Consider the following 22,707-nt stretch of genomic DNA (forward strand, 5'->3'; position numbering starts at 1 on the left):
TGACCCAACCCTCCCAAAACTGCAAGGCAGCAGCAGGTGCAGCTAGACCACACTCCCATGTGTGATGCTGTCTTCACAGCAAGGCAAGGCCCCCTCCCCGTCCATTAAATGATTGACCTGATCACCAGGGTGGACACAGTTTGCATCTCTATCAGGGAACTGGACTGGGGGATGGGGAGAAGCTTAAACCTATCTGTTTGCCCCAGCACTGTGTTTAATTTGACCCTCCCCCTTCTTTTTGCTGCCAAGGACTTGGGAGAGTGCTTGGGGGTTAGGTACTGCTGCCATAGCTTATCTGGGTTATTAGATATCTGCCAAGAATGGTGGTCTGCAGCAAGCAGGCACCAACTAAGCCAAGCTAAGGGTTCAAACAGGAAATCAAGTTGGCACATGGGTAAGCAGGGATGAGCACTGTGAAAGCAGTGCATCTGTGCATTGGGTTTCTCATGCTGCGGAGCCAGGGTAGACTTGGAAGCTTCTTGGGACCAGAGGGAATCCTCTTGGCCTATTGAGACATCCAATCCTTACCGATACCGGCTGTTAGTGCAAATAACAGGTCAAATCTGAACACTTTCTCATTTGGCAGGTTACCACAATGAGAAAGATGCCTGGGTCCACTTGCCAGACTTCTAGTTCAAGGCTCCACTCCACTAATTGGATGGAACACTAATTTGCATATGAGCTTCATGGTAGAAAATTCACTCACTTCCCCCAAGTGTCATCACGTTCCAAATTGACAAGTTACCTGAATAGCTGCCAAGATGCTGTTTACATATTACTAAACTCAGTTGTTGGATGGAGCTGGAATTCTACATGCAACATTAGGTGCAGAAAAGATCTTGTTGGCAAACAAATTGCAGAAATACTCCCGCAGAAATACTCAAGGCAAAATTGCTTTCCTTTGCAACCTGAAACTTCACTCAGTAATGTCAGTCAACTGGAACTATTTGTTCCTTAAGCACCTTTTATCCACAGATTCTGCTCTTTGCCTGTGGCATGCTGTGGATGGAACTCTAATCTGGATTATAGTCTGATTTGAAAGAATTTAATAGACACCATTGTGGCCCTTTCTCAACCCTCTGCAAGTCTACAAGAGAGTTGATTTGGAGACACAAAAGTATCTTAACTTGCAGAGCCACTATCTAGCTACAGTTCCATTTCAGTCTAGGATTGCCAGATTTTTATCTCCAGTAAACTGTTAATCTAATATTTTTTTATGAAGCAAATGCAAAAAAAAACATCAAGAGAAGGCGGATAGGCTCACAGGAGCAAAAATAGGAAGGAGGTGTGAAATTAGCTAACATAATTTTGCAGAGCCAGTTCTGATTATTATGCTAGTTTGAAAATGTTGCTCAATTTTTTGGTTGCTTAATTGAAACTGTTTTTCTTTTTCACAGCTGCACTCTTATTATTCCACGCAGTTCTGTTATGCGTAGCACATAAAGAGGAAAGGGCTATAGCCTTAGAATAACGTTGTCGGGTGTCTTTCCAACAATATACCAGCATTGCTCTTTGTGTTTATTATTTTCCAGAGTTGTTCTTTCATAAAGTACACTGCCCTTGGTTTCTGTTCTTACCATTTTTCTCCAGAGCATGAACACATGCAGCATAGAATCTTGTTGCAGCCTGTCAGGACTCCAGGTTTCTATTTCAACCTTGACCATGGGCATGCAATGTTTCATCTTGCACAGTTTACTTTCCATAAAAATATGAGGGAGAATTCCTCACTCCAAAGAGATTATAAAGGGCTGTAAACCTTTTTGCTGCAAGGCTTGGGGAGCAGCAGCGTGTCAAAGTGGAACAGCTTCCATCATTTAAAAGGAAACACTTTTTGGTAACGTCTTTCTCCCCAGAGGAAATGCAGGGCTTTAGAGTTCATGGCAGGCTATGTACTTTTATAATCACCCTTAAAAAGCTGCACAAAAAAATGTGAAGTAGAAAGGCTAGTTGCATTTGCAGTTCTCTTTGTAGTTCTGCCACTTTTAGTAATTCACCTTTGCTATTTGACTGGGTGCATAAGAAGTGTCTCCTTCTCACCAGGCCTTCCTGCTGTTAGTTCCCTTCTCAGTGCTTTCTGCTCTTAAATATATATTTAATCTGCTTTTGTGGCATTTGTGGCCTGATCTAATGCCCAATAAACAGCTATTGCCCTGCAGAGTTCTTCCTTTAATAGGTACTTATTTAGAAAGCAATGGCTGCCATAACATACCTCTCTTACATGCACTAGTTAGCTGCCAGGTGTATTTTCAGCTGGAGCAGATTTATTTCCCTCCAGGGAAATGGTGTGTGTTTGTTTAAACAGTACTCATCTATCCATCCTGCCCTTCAATGTAGTATTTATAGCTGGTCAGGGACAAATATGTTTTTGCTGAAAAGAATCTCCTCCTGGACATTTATCTTAGTTAATTAGGACTTTTTAATGTGGTTAATCAGGGCTTCCCTTCAAACTGAAGGGCTAAGATCACATGCTACTTGTTCCAATGCAAAGGTTTGCTTTAGTGAGTAGACACATCAGGAAGTTGATGAACACTTGTGTGAAATATATACCACAGTCAAAAGGAAACCCATGACCCGATTTTCATATATACCAGTATGCATATAGGTGTAAAGTAGCCCAGATTACATTTTCCAAAACAAACCATGGGTAGGCAAACAAAGGCCCAAGGGCCAGATCTGGCCCAATTGCCTTCTAAATCCAGCCTGCAGATGGTCCAGGAATCGGCGTGTTTTTACATGAATAGAATGTGTCCTTTTATTTAAAATGCATCTCTGGGTTATTTGTGGGGCATAAGAATTTCGTTCATTTATTTTTTTTCAAAATATAGCCCGGCCCCCCCCCACAAGGTCTGAGGGACAGTGGACCGGCCCCCTGCTGAAAAAGTTTGCTGACCCCTGATTTAAACCATGTGAAACAGACCTAAGACATTTTTTATTAAAATTAGTATTATCCAATATAGATATTTTAATACATAATAAGGCATAGACCCACACAAGTTCCTGAATCTCACCATGGAGATGATGCCGTTCTGATAATATTTATGCCTTCCTCTTTGCTTGAAGAAAAGAACCAATTAGCCTGATGCTGCAGCTCAGAATAGGTGTCCTTGATGTCTTCATTAAAAACTTCAGCCCTTTTCACTACCAGAAGTTAGTTTGTTCCCAGAGGCAATTTGTTCACCCCCAGTCTTAAGCCAAAATCTGAGCCTGCATGGTAAAGCTGTCACAACCACCTTGTTACCATTGTTCAGCATCAGTGCTCATGTGTGGAGCCCACTGCAAGGGTAACACTGGGCTATATATATGGCCAGTGCACTTAAAATCCCGCAGTCGTTTTAGCTTAGGCGTGTGTTTTTCTCTCCTAGGATATTCCCACAGGGGCTGACAGCTGTGTCACCAGCCTGTCCTGTGACTCGCATCGTTCGCTCATTGTAGCGGGGCTTGGTGATGGTTCTGTTCGTGTTTATGACCGGCGGATGGCTCTGAGTGAATGGTAAGAGACTTACCTAATTTTTACAACTAGCAAGTTGCATTCACTTTGCATTCAATACTACTATTCTTGCCATTGTTTCAATGCCTCCAAACACACTAGAGATCTGGCTGTTCTTGGAACCCCCATCCTATTATTATTATTATTATTATTATTATTATTATTACAGCATGTGTGAAAATGTAATGTGAAAAGGATATTGGGTTGAATCCAGCTAAATTATTGTGTGCGTGCAAGTGCAGTGGAACTTCCTTTCCCTCTCCAGGTCCCATGCAGCCCTATTCTACTCCCAGGTATGCTCCAGAGAGATTGGGGAGTCCCTAGAGCAAATTTGGGGATCACATGGCATGGTAGGAGAGGAAGGGGAAGTTCCATTGCACTCACTGGAGTTGTTCTGTGCATGAAGTTCAACGTGGTTGAATGCAACCCATTGAATGCATCCATTTTTTCCAGGGAGTGCAGAGTGGGGGGTGGGGAGTCCATTTCTAATGTTTGGGCAATTTCTCTTGCACCACTGCAGAACTTCTCTTTTAAAAAAAACTTTGTGATGGCATAGTGGAAATTGTGCTATATGAATCTTCTCTGGTAAGAGGCCCTTTCCCCCATCGCATCCTGTCTTCTGGTTTGCAGCACCTTAAGAAGATGTCTTCCCATATTTTGTAGATTACATTAAACAAGGGGCACAATCCCGAGGGTCTTAATTTCTAGAATCTGTACATTATTGTCTAAATAGAATCATAGAATTGTAGAGTTGGAAAGAACCACGATAGTCATCTAGTCCAATCCCCTGCAATTGTGTGAAGCATGTCTATCATTTGATGGCTCTGTGGTTAAGCACTCATGATAACTTACCTCAATTCAAGCCTCCATGTGTCCTCTAGCACCAACGTTATTCAAACCCTACCATAACCTTCTATCACCATTTGCTCAGGGATTACCTGTCGGACTCTATATTTCTCACCTACTCATTTCAAAAAAGCTATGACCTGGAAACAAATGCTATGAGGTGATGCAATTTTTATCAACTTGAGCTGCAAGAGAAATAACTTTTTACAGTTTTGTTTTGTTTTTTAAAGAAGGGGAGAAGAATATTGCATTGATTTTTCTTCTTCCTGAAATACATACGTTGTAAAAGACATCAGAGCTAAGTTTTTACTAAGACATTTACTTATTATGTCCTAGAGCAAAAACATGGGGTCATTCCCTCCTACCTTTTCTCCTCCCCTCTCATTTCCTCTTATGCTTTATCTGACACCAGGGCACATGTTGGAACATGCAGTTGCAAAATATAATGCCCGTACTCAAAATCTCTGGTTCAAAGTCTTGCAACTTACCTAATTGGGAACCTAGCCACAGCAAGGAGATGATATCCCTTTCACATTTATGGTTCATGAGTTGGTTTATGGCCTTTTTCCAGCTTTGTCTTACTAAGTTTCGCCTCTCTCTTGTAGCCGAGTGATGACCTATCGAGAGCACACAGCCTGGGTGGTGAAAGCGTATTTGCAGAAACATCCTGAAGGCAACATCATGAGTGTCAGGTAAAAGAAAACGAAATGAAAAGGAACAAGGGCCTCTGAATATTTATGCGACATTTTCCTGTCAAAACAGTATTTTGCCCTCTCTTGTTTAAAAATCTGTCTCTGGTATTTAAACAGTGATGAGATTTGAGCTCTTCACTTTGGCATTTCTACTCTGCAATTAATTCCTGCTCCCAAGATGGGAGAGCGGATGAACGGGTAACCTTGTTCCTTAGAGCAAGGGTTTTCAAACTTGGTCACAGCAAACTTCAGTCAGGAAAAACAATCTAATCCTCCTCGAATTAGATACATTCTTCTGATGATGATCAACCATTTCAGGTTGCGGCCCACCAGACTGGAAGAACTGAGTGTGGGAACTGCATAATATTGTAGGAGTGGTACCTCAAAGAAAGCAAAGCCCCACAAATTTAACGCTTGATGCAGTGCATTCTGAGTCATTATATGTACACAAATGGGAGTGCAAAATTTACTCTGCTTCCTTTCTTACATGGCTTAATCCTGTGAGTGAGGGCACTGTGTTCTAAGTCAGCTTCTATTGACTTTTGGGAAGGGTCACCCATAAATTTGTGGCATTATCTTCTGAATGCTCAGCCTTCACTTTAAAGTTAAGGATCCTAAATAAGATCATGCCATGCTCTGGCTGGAGTTTGTGAGCTAAGTGGAGGCAGGTCCCCAGTGGAACCCACTGCAGCCTTAGTCCCACACACAATATCACCAAACGTTTGGAAAGAGAGTCCAGAAAGCAAGGCTCAGGTCAAACCAAGGTCAGAGAAATCCAATCTGGATCCAAATGTAATCAAGGGTCAGCATTAATAAGCAGGAGTCTAGGGGTCAAAAACTGAAGAGATTCTTAAGAAAGCAAGGCAGGCAAAGGAGTTGGGTCTGGGAGGAGGGAGCTGGCTGGCTTGTGTTGTTTCCAGTAACTAGCAGACCAAGTGAAGCTTGATATACAGTGGTACCTCTAGTTACGAACTTAATTCGTTCTGCAGGTCCATTCTTATCCTGAATCTGTTCTTAACTAGAGGTGTGCTTTCACTAATGGGGCCTCTTGCTGCCGCTGCGCTGCCAGCACACGATTTCCATTCTCACTCTGGGGCAAAGTTCTCAACTCGAGGTAATTCTTCCAGGTTAGCGGAGTTTGTAACCTGAAGTGTTTGTAACAGGAGGTGTTTGTAACTCAAGGTACCACTGTATAGCCTAGTGTCTCAGGCCAGGCCCAATACCAGTTCAGGTGCTTGAGTCTGCTCTAAGAGCCTTTATTGTTGAGGAAGGTTGTTACTCAGAAAGAGCCCTTTATGCAAGAGTTGTGTTGCCACATTGACTCTCAGGCATGGACTCCAATGTTGACCAGCTGCCAGGGCTTGGACCTTCTGGTGCTGGTGTTTCCAAAGAACTAGGCGATGATTCAACCTCCCTCACTTGAGTTAGCCAAGGTGGATCAGGAATCCACTCCAAGGAATCTTCTAATACATCCCTTGCAGGCCCCTTCACAGACCTCAGGGCCCTGGCATTGTGGGGCTTTGTCTACTCACTTAGGTCATTGATCATTGGAAGGTCTAGATGGGGACCAAGGTGCGATCAGGGCCTGGCATGACAGGTAACAACACTGGAGACAGGGATCCTAATCTTAAACAGAAATACTTATCTGATAGCTGTAAAGTAAAAGGTAGGAAGTAACTGGCTAGAGCAAGACTTGCTACTGAGACAAAATGCTTAAAAAACACCAAGGGATAGATTGTATTGCATGTTCTGGGCTTATTGCTATGCAGAATTATTTCCCCATCTAGCAATTTTCTGTGCATAAATCCATTTCTCATGCTTCATAAATATGGTGGAGGAGCACTGTGTTTATTTATTACCCCATTCAAAGGACAGCAGACTATAATTTACTACCACTAAGTCATAGTTTGTTTCCAGAGAACTTCTTCCTTGTATACAGAATTGAAAGAAAATATAATGCTGTAAGAGGTAATGCTTTTCCACCCCCAAAGAAGGGGCAGCAAATGTTATAACTTCTGTTTTTCCTGGAAGCTGGTTGAAGTAGTTCCTCTTGCCAGATGAGAATCTATTTGACTCTGAATTTATTTTGGTAGGCTCCACCTGACATTAGATAATTATCTTATCTTTCAAACAAAGGGTGCTTCTCACAAGATTCAGAAAGGGATTGGAATTTTACCTGGAACTGGGCATGTTCCACATCAATTAGATCAGCCTAGCAAGCCATATTGACTCTCAACAGCATGCAGTATGTAGTTTGATGTTTCAGCAAAAGATTATGCACTTCAGTTTTAGATTAATTCAGCTTGCACAGCCTAAAGAACCATGATTCAACGACCTTACTAAAGCCAAGACCTGGGTCAGTTTGTGCCTGAATATGAGAGCAGCTAGGAACCTATGTAGTACAATGCTTTGAGCATTGATTAATTATAAATTAACTAATAAACTAACATGGAAGGCAGTAGTCTATTGTAAGATAGCTGTTCAGCAGACAGAGTATTGGCTAGGTTGGAGTAACTGGCCTTCACAGCACTAGCCTATTTGAATCACCCTCTTGCAGTGGGTGCATATGTAAAATGTGATTCTTTCTAGTCATACATCAGGCACACTCCATGATTCTGTTCAAGAGTGAGTGGCATACTTACTATAAGGCTTGTACTTCACAGTGGGTGATAAACATTTATACTGAAACACTAACACTAAGAACCCAAAGAACATCTGTAGGGAATAGGATCGTGAATGGTGTTCTTAAGAAGGCCAGCAGAAGCTTGACAAATGATTTATGTACCAGGAAACGGAGAGATGAATGATTGTGGATAAAAGTCTGTACTTCTCACAACAAAAGCAGCTCTCTGAAGGTCAGTTCTAACTTTGGGGTCTTGATTTGCATAGCATGGGCACCTTACAGATGTTGGCTTGGGTTCATCTTTTTGTTACTTAAGGACACCCTTTCCTCCTTCTTGCATGTACCTCTGTTCCTGAAGGACTGGAAAAAAGATGCTTATGTACTCTTCCCCTTTCTGTGGTTAGAACAGTTCCAGGATGTTTCTAGTAATAGTAGCCCTCTGAGGTCGAGCAAGTTTCTCATCACTAAAATAAAATGTAGCAGTAGGCACAGGTATTCCATCCAACATCTCAGCCTCAGGCACTGCTGTGGTCAGAACTCATTGAAGAAGCTGAAGGATGAATCATGGTGCTGTCTCATCCTGTTTAATCCTTTTGAGAAGTTTGTTGCGTTTCCTCGATTACTTCAGCACACAGGCAGCTTCGTTAAACTCAACTGTTGGGATTCTACATTACTGATGTGCGTACTGATTATGCTGGCACACTCAGGATCTGCTATTAGATTTTCTCCATGGTCTGGCTTAAATCCGTCCTGATTTAGTTGTTCTTACTTCCTTTGTCCCAATGCAAAAGGCATATGCAGCACACCATAAGGCCTAATGGCATAGCACATGCAGATGGTGTCTCAGGTTAGCCTATTCAGTCCAAAGGATCCGAGGTAGCAAGTTTGTTAAAGCCTCTGCCTGAAGCCTTGGACAGCTGCTGCAGAAGCAATACTGTTAGGGCAGATAATATTAGGGTTGCTGAACCGATCAAGTAGGAGACAATGGCCTAGTTTGTGTGTAATGCTAAGGCAAACCATGGCTGAGCATGAACAAGGAAACACATGGGCTCCCAGAGAGGAGGCTATAATCACATTGCTCCTCCTTGGTCATTTTGATGCTGCACTATGCTGAGCTAATCCATAGTATGGTTTGGTGTGTCATCCATACCCCAGGCTCATGGCTTAGCTCTCCCAGACAAACCACAAGGTATAACCAAGGTGTCTCCTATGGTTTAAACAGCTCGTGATTGTCTGGGACCTAGACCAGGGAAGAGTCAACTGACCACCATCTCATCTCTGGAAGCCCATAGGTTTGCTTGTTCATGCTCAGCCATGGGTCAGCTTAGCATTGCATGTGAATGAGAATAATATTTAGCTGGGTCAACATATGAATGAGAGTAATATTAGGAGCAGCTGGACCAATCAAGAAAGAGCAGCAGCAATCTGCTACCCAAAAAATAAATACAGTTAATATCACTAAGTGCTCTGTCTCTGTCCCCTCAGCAAGTCTAACATCTTATTAATTGCATATTTTATACCCTGAAACGAACCTTTCACATTGTTTATTATTCCATTCATTACTTTTATATTGTTTCACTTACTTTTAATGCACACTAATGGATATAAAAGAAAATACAATAAAAGCAATTTTTATAAGATAAATAAAGGGCAGCAGGAATTAAGAACATGGAATAAATCATTTCATGATTAGATTTCACATACATTAATTTACAGTAAGCCTGAAGACTTATTTTTAATCAAAATGTTTCCTTATGTGTTGTTTTTTGTGTGTGTGTGTTTTTTTAGAATGTTTCCTTTGCCTCTCTCGGATATTTTAACCCTGGTTCTGCCCTCTCTAAGTGGTGCTGCAGACGCTTCCTGAGGATCCTGCCACATCTCTGACAGCTTAACACTAGGGAGTGACAGCTGGAGTGCTTTTCTCTGTAGTTCTTCATTTTGTAGCATTTGGTATTGACCTTTGGCTTTCCAGATCTGACTGACTGTGAGGTATTAGTTTCTCTTCTGCACCCACAGCTTTTTTTGGAATCAGATCTTAGAACATGGTCTGTACTTTTCAGCTGTGCGTGTTGCAGATGGGCTGTAAACACTCAGCCTTCAAGTGGATCTTCACCAGTCTCCATTAGCTTTCACCAGTTCCATTAGCTGGATGCATACAAGGAATCAAATATTGGTGCTTTCATCTTCAGTCTTTTTATTGCTGTGTCTTCGTTGCCGTTTTGTTTGGCAGTACAGCTGTAGAGTCTTCTCCTTGCACCAACCAGAAGTTGGTGCAACTTAAAGCCCTGCTCACTATTCTTTTTTTGTACTATGTTTTCCTTTGCCTTTTTTTATACTGTCAGGCTCCACAGGCTGTAACCAGCCATGGGTTACACTATGAAGGCTATTAGGTCTTTAATTAAATTACAAGGTTCCAGAAACAAGAGAGATATAATGAACCCTAAATGAAGGGAAAGTTCTAAGAGAGACGGGGCATGCAGGTCAGATATTTGAAGTATCACAAGAGAGAGCGGAAGGATCTGAACTGCAGTAGGGAAGCCCCATGTTGAGTCCTCATTATGAAATGCTGCAGCTGGAGACTAAGGAAGTCATGTAGGGAAGAGCAGCATGAGATAGACTATAGGGTTACCTAACGAGATCCAGATCCCAGTTACCTGAATGCTGCTTCTTAGCAGGCTCTGTTACATCCTCAGACCAGCAATTGTGGTGATGCAGGGAGTAGAGAATTAGTTATAACCAAAGTTTAAGGCCCTCCGACTAGATTTTTACACTTAAATAGCCATTCTCTGTAATCAAAATTATTTATTGAAGAAATTTTATAAACTGCATTATAAAAAGAAAAAGAAACCCTTAAGCATTGTACATAAAATAGTAAATTCTCAATAAAATACAGTCATTTGACTGAATTAAGATAACTTCAGCTGATCAGGCTTTGGCTACAGTTTTCTCAGCAACATTTTCTCATTTGCCTTCCTTATTCTACTAGTTTTTCATTAATCTCTCTGCTCTGAAAACTACAGACAAGGACTGTAATTCCTCCAGTTTCTTAGCAGACCTGGTTTTATCCATCTCCCTTACATTTTGCCCAAATCCTCTGCTCAAGAAACAATCTGCTCAGTGAGTGCACCCCATGTTTTAACCTTGTTTTCCTCATAGAATCATCACTTGGACACACCTTACAGCATTTTAAGGATTAGGAGGGAAGGCCAGTTTCATGAGCTATGAACTGGAAGGCCAGTTTCATTAGCTATGAATCCATTATATTTATGACAAGACAGTAATCAAGCTGAAAGTTAGAAATTTCACTTCACCAATTATTGTGATCTTAACCATTCACTGATGCCACTATAAAGCATCTTGTCCAGTGTTAAAGGTCTTCAACCTGCCAAAAATCTGTCACAGGACCATTAGCCCAAAGTCACAGGATGTTTGCATATGGTTAAAGTAACCCTGTTATCATTTACCTTGTTCCAGGGGAATACAAAGGGTCTTAAAGTCCAGAAATCAGTCAAACAGCAAAGCCAGTCAGTGGTTTTCTAGTGGTATTTAATGCCAATGAGTTGAACAGGAGGAATAATGAATTGATTCGTGTACACTGATTCCTTGTGCGTGAGTAACCTTATGTTTGCTTCTGCAGCATCTAGGGCTGCCTGAAACAGACTGCAGTGGGTGGCAAGTATGCTGGTTTTCACAAAGGGACATTGCTGGCAAATTGAGCATTGATACTAATACTCTCCTAATTTTAGCCAGGTTCTGGGATAAGTAGATCTGCTCTCCTTGTTGGAGCAAACAGGTAATAGCCCCATGTTTTATCTCTTTGCAGTGTTAATGGAGATGTCCGTTTCTTTGACCCAAGGATGCCAGAATCAGTGAAGGTCCTGCAGATAGTAAAAGGACTGACAGCTCTGGACATCCACCCACAAGCCAACCTGTTTGCATGGTAAGTTCTAAATGCAGCCTGCATACCACCCTGCTCCATTGTTAAACACTTGCATTTATTTTCCTTGGCATAAATAGTGTGGCTTATTTCACGTATTTGCAGCTGAGATATTTCAATTCTTGTATGCTTCATTGAACCTGCAGCACATGGATTTCAATTATGGTGGGTGTTGCAGCTCACCGTATTATGTGGGTTTCCCTTCCTTAAGAGCAGAAAGTGCACTATTTGGTAGGGACTTGCTGTCCAGTGTCAGCAGTTTGGTGCCTGGGGTTTTCACAAAAGACCATCTCATAGTTATATTCTCCCTGCCTGCTGTTGTGTCTCCCATCCTGCCTCCCTAAATCTCCTACTGAGCATGTGAATTTTCCACTGTGCACCTGCTAATAGCTGAGATTGTGCTGAAGATTTCATGGCTTAAAGAAAATCCCATTTGCTGTTGTAAGCTTACTTGCTTCTTGCTCCACAAATGGTACAAGAGTAGGAAACCTTCATCTCTAGGACTTAACCACCAGTTGTTTAATGTCACCAATATCCTGTGTTCTCTGTTTCCCTCTGCAGTGGCTCTATGAATCAATTCACTGCAATCTACAATGGGAATGGTGAGCTGATCAACAATATCAAGTACTACGATGGATTCATGGGCCAGCGAGTGGGTGCCATCAGCTGCCTAGCCTTCCATCCACACTGGGTCAGTCTCGTTTCTAAACTGTAGAACATCTCAATTGTTACCCTTAATTTGTTCTGAATAGCTATTATGAAGATGACTTAGTGAAGCTGTTGAGAGGGGGACACACACAATATTTCCAAATTCAGAAAACTCAAATTCAGTGAGAAAATTCATTGAACTAGCTCATTGGGGGGTGGGGTGGGGAGCATTTATTTATTTATTTCAGATTACATGCAAGTTCTAGTAGGGTTCTTTTATTTGCTTAGACAAGGTTCCCAGAATCTACTATTTTCTAGTAGCTGTCAAGTTACAAGTTCACTTGGTCAAGCCATGGATCCATCTAGTCCATGATCCTGTTTCTGACCACGGCCAAACAAATGCTTCTGCTCCAGGTGATCAAAGGAAGAGATGCCTGATGAACAGTGCAAAGTAGATACGAGGTTGCAACTAGGTATACAGTCAAGTCACATCATATGTGCATTTTACTTTCACAAATTCAACTTTACACACTTGGCTGCAGCTCCATTCCAGATCCATTAGAGCCTTTTTCTTCTGCCTGCATCTCTCTCTGCCTGCTCCACTCCTCCTCCCTTGCAATGGCCATTCACACCTGGAGGGGGGGCAGCAGAGACACACACACAGGGGAGACCTTCCCATGGGACTCTCCACACCTTGCCAAACAAGTGGAAGTTGACTGTCACTGTAGAGGATGAAGCAGGTAGGTAAGAGCTTTTATGGCCACAACTCAATAAAACCATCCAACTTCGTAATACAAAATACAATAATTAAAATCAATAAAAGCAACATAAATGTTGCCTAACAGAAGCAGAATAAAACAGATTAGTGCCTTAACTGTCAATGTTTTGCTGCTTTCTGAACCTCCCTGGGCTCAGAGCAAGTGGTAAGAGCTTTGGCCCATTATATCCAGCTTGAAGCTGAGAAAGAGGGTGAAGGGGCTTGCCTCTGTACATAGGCTTCAGTGGCAGTCAGACAACCTGGTGTGACATCACAAAATTTTATGTGAACCGCCCTGAGACCTTCGGGTATAGGGCGGTATAGAAATTAAATAAATAATAATAATCAGGACTCTAACCCCTTCCCTCTTGAGTGAGGAGCAGGGCTGGTGGCGAGTATAAATTCTGACTAGCTTCAAAAGCCAATCAAAACCAGCAGAACCCTGCTATATATGCACTGATTTTATTTCCCCTCTCCTTTCCACAGCCTCACCTGGCAGTTGGAAGCAATGACTACTACATCTCTGTGTACTCGGTGGAGAAGCGAATCAGATAACAGTGTGTGTGGCTGCTCTGTCAAGAGCAGGACATCTTCTGGCAGGTGGGACCGTGTCTCACTCATGGTGTACATAGTGAAACTATCGACTTGAATGTTTAGTGTTGGCTGCTGCTGCTGTGCAACCCCCCCGTAACTTGAACACTTTTTTCCCTCCTGATTTAGCTACTGATGATTTTGAGTCAGAGGGGAGAGGAGAGAAGCAGCCTCTTGCTTTTCTTCCGAGCCAGAACCTTCAGGCGCAGCAGAAAACGAGTATATATATTCTCACCGGGTTTCACCACCACTGCCCATGACTGCTTCTCTGGTTGCTTGGCGTTATGGCTCCTTACAAACTAAGAGGATGATTCCTTCCTAGAACAGGGGTGGGTTTTCCTTTGAATCAGGAATTAATTCAGGACTCACCTAGTGTTCTACATACTCTACCTAGAACGTCTGTGGCTGCTACCTATTTTGTGCCAAGTGCTGGCCCTGGCAGTCGCATGCTAGCAGGCTGCCGGTCTTGGATAGTTCTGTGTGTATCTTACTACTCTATATGCCACCGGCCACCTTCTCTTGCATTTACTGTTCCACTGGTAAAAGACGAAAGGAAAGCCCTAAGGAAGAGAGAGTCTCTCGGTGCTGCTGAAAATACTACAGAGTTGGCTGCCACTACGGAAGGGAAAGCAGGAAACTTGCCCCCACTTCCTGGGTGTCTGTTGGGGAAATCGGAGTGACACATTTGAGAAGCTGCGTGACAGGACAGGAGACCTTCCCCTCTGATGTCCATTCAATCTATAAGTTGCTCCAGCCATCCTCTAACTCCTTTTGCTCATAGCAGAACCCCATAAGCACAAGAAATGGCCTGCTACCTCCTCATAGAGAGCAAGGAGTTCACTTATCATTGTACCACTGCCTTAAATCCTACCCCCACCTCCTGTTCTCCTTTTGCAAGAAGTGCTATTATTCAGCTTGGTAATGGATGCAGATATTGCAGCACACATACAGAACAGGCCTGTGCAGAGGGTCCCTCCTCCCATTCACCCCCCCCCCACTTCAGGCACTTGCCCCCTAGACCGAACACAGGAGAAGCTATATGTATACCTGGCACCCTGTGATTGCATGCATGGTGTGCTGCCTGCAAGAGAACTACTGATGTTCCCGCTCTCTAGAGAATGCTGGTTCCATCTCACATGCCACCCATCTCCCATACAGTAAAGACTTCGGTCTCTTCAGTGTCCAGGGGAAGAGATTCCCAATTAAATGGCTGCCTGAGTAGGGACACAAAGACAAGAAGGCTCCTTTGCATTATGTTGTGCCAGCATTGTGCAGCTATTGGCACTGGCTCCAAAATCAGTTGTCTACAAAGCTGTGGAGAGGCATGGAATTCTGTCGTCGTCTTGCCAATAATTTTGTCGCTTGTGATAGCATTAAGAATAGAGATAGCATCCAATTCATCTTGCATTGTGGATGTCAGCTTTTCCTTGCTTGCAAAATCCATCTCCTGGCTCTCACTATGAAGCCTGCTATATGTTTTTTTCCCCTTCTTCCCCACCTTCTAGGCTGAGAGCCACCATGTAAGATACTAGGCAGAGGCCAAGGGAGGATTGCTCATATAGCTAGAAACCTATACTGAAAGCTGCCAAAATTAAATGATGGGAATAAACCCAAGAGGTGACTTGACACATTAGTTTGCTGATCCCCAGTGTCAGTTGTGCTGAGATGCCACAGCCTTGGCCCCATTGCCGTGCCTGTCCCTCTGTAAGTGGCAATGAACTCAGGGAAGGGCAGATAGTTGATGGATTTTGCTAACAAGCATCAAGCCAGAGTCTGAAATCCATGTATAACTGACTTAACCTACGCAATTAAAAGCAAATGAGAATATGATGATGACGATTATTTTTTGTAATGTATATCCTATATATTTTGTTTCAAGAACAAGATCCCTTGTGCTTCCCCCCTCAGTTTGCACAGCCAGGACTATGGTTGTGGTGGTCTTTTTCTGTTTTAATCTGTCAGCTTCCATCCAAATTGGGGTGGGGGGGGGGAGGGAGCTGTGTTTTTTCACAGGTCTGATGTGGAGATCCAATCATGAAGTTTAACCAAGGCTCCAGAAAGTAATCTACCTATATGGTTCACTTATCTCTTTATTTATTTTCCAAAAGCAAAATTTAAAGGAAAAAAAGTATATATATACATTTAATAATAAACCACCACAAGATTGTACTGTGAGAGTAAAACAATTAATGAAATAAATGGTTAATAAAATGTAAATGCCGTAACAGCCTCTGGTCAATGGGATCTGACTGTTATCAGACGGGGGTGGAGGCGAAACTTTGGAGAACAGATGTCAAGAAAAATGTGGTGGACAGGTGGGTGAGTGAAGGGGTGGGGGGTGTTGCAGAACAACAAAGCAATTCCCTGAGGGAGTGCCTAGCTGCTCCTCCTGACAAAGAAGAAAAGAAGATAATAATTGCTGTTCTGACAACGCACAGACAATGCACTCCTGGCTTGTCTTCATCTCTGGATAGCTGCACCTGCTCTTGGCAATCCTCTTCTTTCAAAAGGGTGGATAGAGGAGGTAAGTAAGTGCCTTGCAGTCTGGAGAAAGTACCTAGCTACTGCCTCCAAAACAACAACATCTCACAGGTGAGTGTGCTTGGAATTGCAGCTTTAAGTCCAGAAAAGGAAAACAGTAATTCTCCCACAATTCCTTGTATGATAAGTGACTTAACTATGTGGCAAGAACTCCCCCCCACCCCTTTATAGGATTATAATTGTTCTTCTTAGGAGTACAAAATTATTTCAAGCCATTTTCTTATTGAGGCAATTTAAGAATGCTGTACCAGGAGAGGGAGAGAGAGAGAGAGAGAGAGAGAGAGAAGGGGGAAGATTGCTGCATAAACAGTCAAACAGATGAGTTGCTACTTATCTAGATGAGTGGAGTCTTACTGAATGCTTTCTAATGTCATACCCATCCCAGGGAAAATGGCAAAAGAGCTGATCTTTTAATCAAATTTGATATAATGATATGTATGTTGACCTGTGGCTCAGTCTGTTCCGATTTTCTCCCTCTGCCCCAACCTTAGAAACAACTAAAGAAACAGGGAGACTATTGTAAAATAGTGAAACCATGTGCATCTTATTAGCTATCTGCACCAGGCAGGAGGGAACCATGACAAAGAATGCTGTGTAGCAGGAAAACACAGAATGCTGAGCCGTATCACACTAAAATAGTAGCAGTACCTGAAGACATCTCCTCTGAAATAGCTTTTTGCTTGTCGAGCTGGACAGCAGCCATTTAATCGAAGATGGCCCTGAGACATGACATGATTCAAAAGACTAGCTTCAAACCTTCAGCATATTTTCCGAGTGAAGTGCTGTGCTCAAAAAGTCCTTGGGGACCCGTGCTGTAGGTTGAGCAGAGAGCCACAGCCATGAAAGGAGAAATTTTATCCTTTTGTAATGTGAAAGGCATGTTTTCATTCTATGAAAAATGTGAGAGCTGGTTTACTGTAGCAGCTAAGTGCATCAACTACAATAAGCCAGGAAGTCCTCAGTTCAAAGCTCATGTCAAACATAAACTTGCTAGGTAGACTGAAGCAAGCCACTGCCTCATAACATCAGTCCGCTATCTGCAAAGGGATCATGAGAATGGCCAACCTCACAGCATTATTGTTCTAAGTTATTACTGATGACATATGCGAAGTGCTTTGAAACCTTTAAAAGCATCATACGCATTTAATTTTAGCTCACTTATATACCTACCCTAACACAGAAAAGCATCTGTAACTTAAATGTTCGTGAGGAACCCCAAGACCTGGCTTTTTGTTTTTCTGAAGGATGCATACAACAAGGAAAACAAAATGTATGCTTTGTTCCTTACATTTATATTCTACTGCCCTCAAACTGAAGATGTTGTTGTTGTTTAGTCGTTTAGTCGTGTCCGACTCTTCGTGACCCCATGGACCAGAGCACGCCAGGCACTTCTGTCTACCACTGCCTCCCGCAGTTTGGTCAGACTCATGTTTGTAGCTTCGAAGACACTATCCAACCATCTCGTCCTCTGTCGTCCCCTTCTCCTTGTGCCCTCCATCTTTCCCAACATCAGGGTCTGAAGATGGTGTGCATTGTTCTCTCTCTCCCACTCCTAATCCAACACTCTAAGCACTCTAAATATTAGAAATTGGAATACTATTGGTAAAGAGCAGGAGGTGACATAACAGACTTAGCTCTGATTGGGGAGTGCGTCACTGCACAGATAATTTTTTCTTTTTGTAACACACTCTTGTATGCCTCACCCAACAAGAGTAGCCAGTCCCAAGGGTATGGGGTGGCAACCCGCCAGCAAGGGAAGACAGCTTCCATCATGGGCTGAGTGAGAACCAGATGCTCAGCCCCACTTCCTTGCTTCAGATTGTTTTGATGGGAGCTGCTACCTGATATGACATCAGGGAAGGACAATGACAGGAAATGCTTGAATAACCCTGGTTCTGAATGGACACTATATAATTTATGCTCCTGTACTAGGTTTGTGTATGATATTATTCTGAGAATATTTTGCAAGTCATTTTCAACAGCCTGCAGGACTATAAAGCAAGGATTTAAGTATTCCTAAATATGAAAGCTAAAGTTCTATGGTTTCAGCAAAACTGCAGAATAGTTATACAGGGATTGCCCACCACAATAACTATCAGGCTGCCTTCTTTTATACACTCTTGTTCTCAAAATGGGCTTTTCACAGTCCATACAAGATGAATGGGCTGCCTAAATCGTTTCTAGAGTTGTCATTGGTCTGGCAAAACATTTGTGCACATTTCATGCAAATAGTATTAAGTGTGGTTGTAGGAGAATGGAAAGTCTTGAGCACACATTGTTGGCATCCTTGAAATACAGTCACAGTAAAGGACAAAAGAATAATGTGTCTTCCTTGCTTGTCTGAAGCTGTTTAAGATTAATTGACATGGTGCTTAGCTATGTCTTAGTGGAAGTTGTTGCCATGGGAACCTTTACAGAATTACTGATTATTTTAAACAAGGCTACCAGCAATCTGTTGAGTCCAGCATTTTGTTCAGGAAAGTCATAGCCTTGTGCTGTCCAGTAGCTTATGGCTGTTATCCTAGATTTGTAGCAATTATTTCTCTACAAATTCAGCTGGGCAGTATTCACAGTGACCACATACTGTCTAGTTTAAATAATGCCCCATCTCTTATTGGTCCTTCATAACTCAGCCCCCTTTTCATCACAACTTCCCCATATCTTCTCCAGAGAGTTGGGGAAAACCCTGGAACAGCATGTGGAGGAAGGAAAAGAGAGATCATGCCATTGGCAGAACACTATCCTTAGTACTCCGTTGAATGCAACTCAGGTTTGTAGCGTCCACAGAGTCTTGTGGGAGGTGGAGGACTGATCAACATGGCATGCATGTAATGTTCAGTTCCTTGGTGTTTGTTTATTGTGATAATAAATCTACTAATGTTTTGGATCGAGCAGTGTTTCCCTATATTGTGGTGGTTTTAGGACCTGGGATACCAGGATTCAAATCCCCACTCAGCCATGAAGCTCACTGGGAGCTAGGGGAGTGTGACCAGTGCAGCTGCACTGGGCACAGAGCTTCTGGAGTGCCAGAGCAGACTTCATTATTACTCCAATTCAAGGCAGGGGGAAGGAAGAACATACCGGGGTTTGGCATAGCACAGGGTGCTACTGAAATGTGAGACACCAAGGTTCACCTTGAGCCAACCACAGTCCCTTGACCTAATCTGTAAGAAGAGGGACCATGAATGAACCCTTGAACTCCTTTGAGAAAAGATCTTTTAATAAGTAACTCATTTGCAGGTAGCATCTCACACCTTGGATGAACTTTGTGTTGTGGACTGTTGGCTAGGAGCTATCCAGGGTTCTGAAGTAACCCACAGCAACTCTGCATCCTGGAAATTTACTTCAGGTTTCTGCCATCTATCAGATCAACATACATGCTTATGATGGGCAAGACCCACATTGCTGCTTTTTAATGTTAGCATGGATTCATTTGTCAATACATTAGTAGCTGCTAAAGTCAACTACACATAGCATGTGGTGGGCCATGGTTTATTGTACAAGTTGGGCAACGGTGGTCCTCAGTCAAGTCACTCTTGTCTCTGTTTCCAGTTAAGAATAATACTTCTGTCATTTATTTTCAGAAAGCCTCTTAATGTTTTCAAGTGTTTTGGTAATGCAGCTAGATTCATGTCCATCTGGCTTGCATTAGTAGGGCTAATGAGCAGCAGAGGCTGGTTCTGTGTTTCCAGCGGGTTTTAGTCAAGTTACAAGCATACAATGACAGCTGGATAACAGTCTGCCAACAGACTGCTTTTCAGATTATCTTTGGCACACCATGTCCCACATGAATGAAATATGCTCAAAAAGAAGAGTGCTGTTGTATGAGACCAAAGGTCCAACTAACCCAGCACTCTTTCCCATAGTTGCAAGTCAGATGCTTCAACAAATCCTAGAGGAAGAACAGTAACACATCAACCCTTCACTCCTCTTGCCTTTCCCCCAGTAATTATTAAATTTGAGGCATATAGCCTCTGAAGTGAGAGTTTCATTGTCATCACTGCCCCCCCCCACTTTGGCCCAATGAGAAAAGCCTTTGAAAGGATGGAAAACAGGCCACTTTTTGGCCTCCCACCTTGAGACCACACACCAAACATTGCTTCAAGATTCAAAACATGCCTGCAACAGGATGAGGATACACTGCAACATTTTGTTGCACTTGTCCCCTGCCGGTGATGGCCAGTAGCTATTTGTCATCCTATCTTCTGGTTTTATGAATTCAGGAGAAAGAAATACCTCTATCCACTTTTTCATACAATGCACAATTTTATAAATTCCATAGCCCCCAATCATTTATTTTTCCTTCTCTGCAAATGAGAAACACTGATTTAGCCCCTCTGTTTATAGGCACAAACAAAGCTGTCCTTATTTTCTTCCCTGTGTTCCCATCCTCTTCCTTAAACTCCTCATATGAAAATGGAGTCACAAACTCCAGGTCCTAAGGTCCCTGGGCAGCCCTTTCCGGACAAGGGCATGCGTACCCTAACACAAACAGCACAACGGCTGTGTGGAAATTTAAACATGCACTTCCCTAGTTCCAGTTAGTTTGTTTGATTTTCCTGCTGGAAAGGTACCCCTTATGTAAAATAAGTTTGCGGTAATGTTTGAAAGGATTCCAAAGAATGAGAGCGTTAGCAGCTGTGACATTATTGCACTCGGAGGAAGTTGCCACTAAATTTAATACAGTCCCACTAGGACGCGTCACCTGAAGTTGTAGCATACTACTGAGCCATAGGGAACCAAGAAGTATATGATCAAGAGAAGCTGCTCCACAGGCATGGCAGCTATTTTCACTGTATAAACAGCTTGTGCAAGAGGAAAATCTGGCCACTTCCGTATAATATATTCTACGTGCACAAGCTGCTCTGCATAGCTTATCACTCTCCTGAGCATCTTAAATGGCATGATCATTGAAAGAGCCATAGGTCAGTGGTGGAGCACCTGCTTTGAATGAAGATGGTCCCAGAATCAATCCCTCCCATTTCCAGGTAGGGCTTGGAGGGAACTCTACTTGAAACCCTGAAGGTCCGCTGTCAGTCAGGCAACACGAGCTAGGTGGAACTGACTTAATACCAGACAACTACTTATTTGTGTACAAACATAGAGAAGTGCAATAACCTTTCTGAATTTATGCCAGTTTCTTGATAAAGCAGGGACATTTTGTTTGGTATTATGTAGGCCTGTGCACAGATAAAGAGAGTTGGGCATCTATGATCAGTATTTTATCTGACAAATCTGTTAAGATGCTTGATTGATACATTTAGCATATTTAAGCAAGACCTAAATAGACCTTAAGGGGACGCGGGTGGCACTGTGGGTTAAACCACTGAGCCTAGGGCTTGCCGATCAGAAGGTCGGCGGTTCGAATCCCTGCGACGGGGTGAGCTCCCGTTACTCGGTCCCTGCTCCTGCCAACCTCGCAGTTTGAAAGCACATCAAAGTGCAAGTAGATAAATAGGTACTGCTCCGACGGGAAGGTAAAGGGCGTTTCCGTGCAGTGCTCTGGTTCGCCAGAAGCGGCTTAGTCATGCTGGCCACATGACCTGGAAGCTGTACGCCAGCTCCCTCGGCCAATAAAGCGAGATGAGTGCCACAACCCCAGAGTCGGCCACGACTGGACCTAATGGTCAGGGGTCCCTTTACCTTTACCTTTAAATAGACCTTGGCATAGTTTAACACTAAGCTGAACTACTGCTTAGAGAGAACAGGCAAGATAGATATCTGCAGCCGTCATTAGCTCAGTCATAGAATTATAGAGTTGGAAAGGACCCTGAGAATCATCTGGCCCAATCCCCTGCAATGCAGGAATAGGCAGCTGTCCCATATGGGGATCAAACCTGCAACCTTGGTGTTATTGGCACCACGCTGTATCCAGCTGACCTATCCTCAGGCTATTGCAATTTGGGTACAAAGTAGAAACTAAACAAATACAATTGCCAAGCTAAACTAAAAGTCACATCCTTAGTCTGGGAGCAAGTTACTGCTCATAGTTTGGGGAGGAACAAACCATGAGCCGAGGTTCATCTGTAATGCTCAGTGAAACCATAGTTTAGCTCCAAGGTAGCACAGTGGCAGCAGAACTGAAGGAGAAGCAAAGAGTCTGCAATTTTCCTTCTGGATACCTGCATACTTGTGCATTCACGCTAAGGTTCAGCATTAGGTATCAACAAAGCAGATGTATTATTTAGAGAATTGTTTTCAGCATAACGCTTGAACTGAGAGATGCACCAGATTACCCTACCTGAATATCTAACTGCATGATCCTATTCACATCTGCTCAGCAACACATCCCACTGAGTTCAATGGAGATTATCGTCAACTGAGCGTGTATAGGATACGATACAGATATTCAGCCTTGTCTTTATAAACATACACTTTGAATAAATTACTTATGATTGATTAAACAGATGCTCTTCTCCGTATCATTTCCTTACTATATTCCCCCCTCTAATCACATTGTTATTTATTTGTATTCACAAATTAAATTAAATTAAAGGTTAAGAATAGCCTTACGGTCATTCTGAGAGCCTAACTGCACTATAATTTTTTTAATCCATTTTAATCCTGTCATGGCTTCCTCAGAAT

General features: G+C 42.7%; 1 protein-coding gene across 2 annotated transcripts in view; it reads left to right on the forward strand.

Annotated features, from left to right (window-relative positions):
* RPTOR (regulatory associated protein of MTOR complex 1) overlaps nt 1–15,803 on the forward strand; it is a 304,516-nt gene extending 288,713 nt beyond the window's left edge. For both annotated transcript variants that reach the window (XM_083598574.1, XM_083598575.1), the window contains 5 exons: nt 3,363–3,490; nt 4,939–5,025; nt 11,472–11,588; nt 12,147–12,276; nt 13,477–15,803. In XM_083598574.1, the coding sequence (XP_083454700.1) occupies nt 3,363–3,490; nt 4,939–5,025; nt 11,472–11,588; nt 12,147–12,276; nt 13,477–13,545 (531 nt within the window). In that variant the 3' untranslated portion in view covers nt 13,546–15,803. The remainder of the gene's footprint in view (nt 1–3,362; nt 3,491–4,938; nt 5,026–11,471; nt 11,589–12,146; nt 12,277–13,476) is intronic.
* The last annotated feature ends 6,904 nt before the right edge of the window (nt 15,804–22,707 follow it).

Source organism: Podarcis filfolensis (genome assembly GCF_964270895.1).
Source record: "Podarcis filfolensis genome assembly, chromosome: 2".
NCBI lineage: Eukaryota > Metazoa > Chordata > Lepidosauria > Squamata > Lacertidae > Podarcis > Podarcis filfolensis.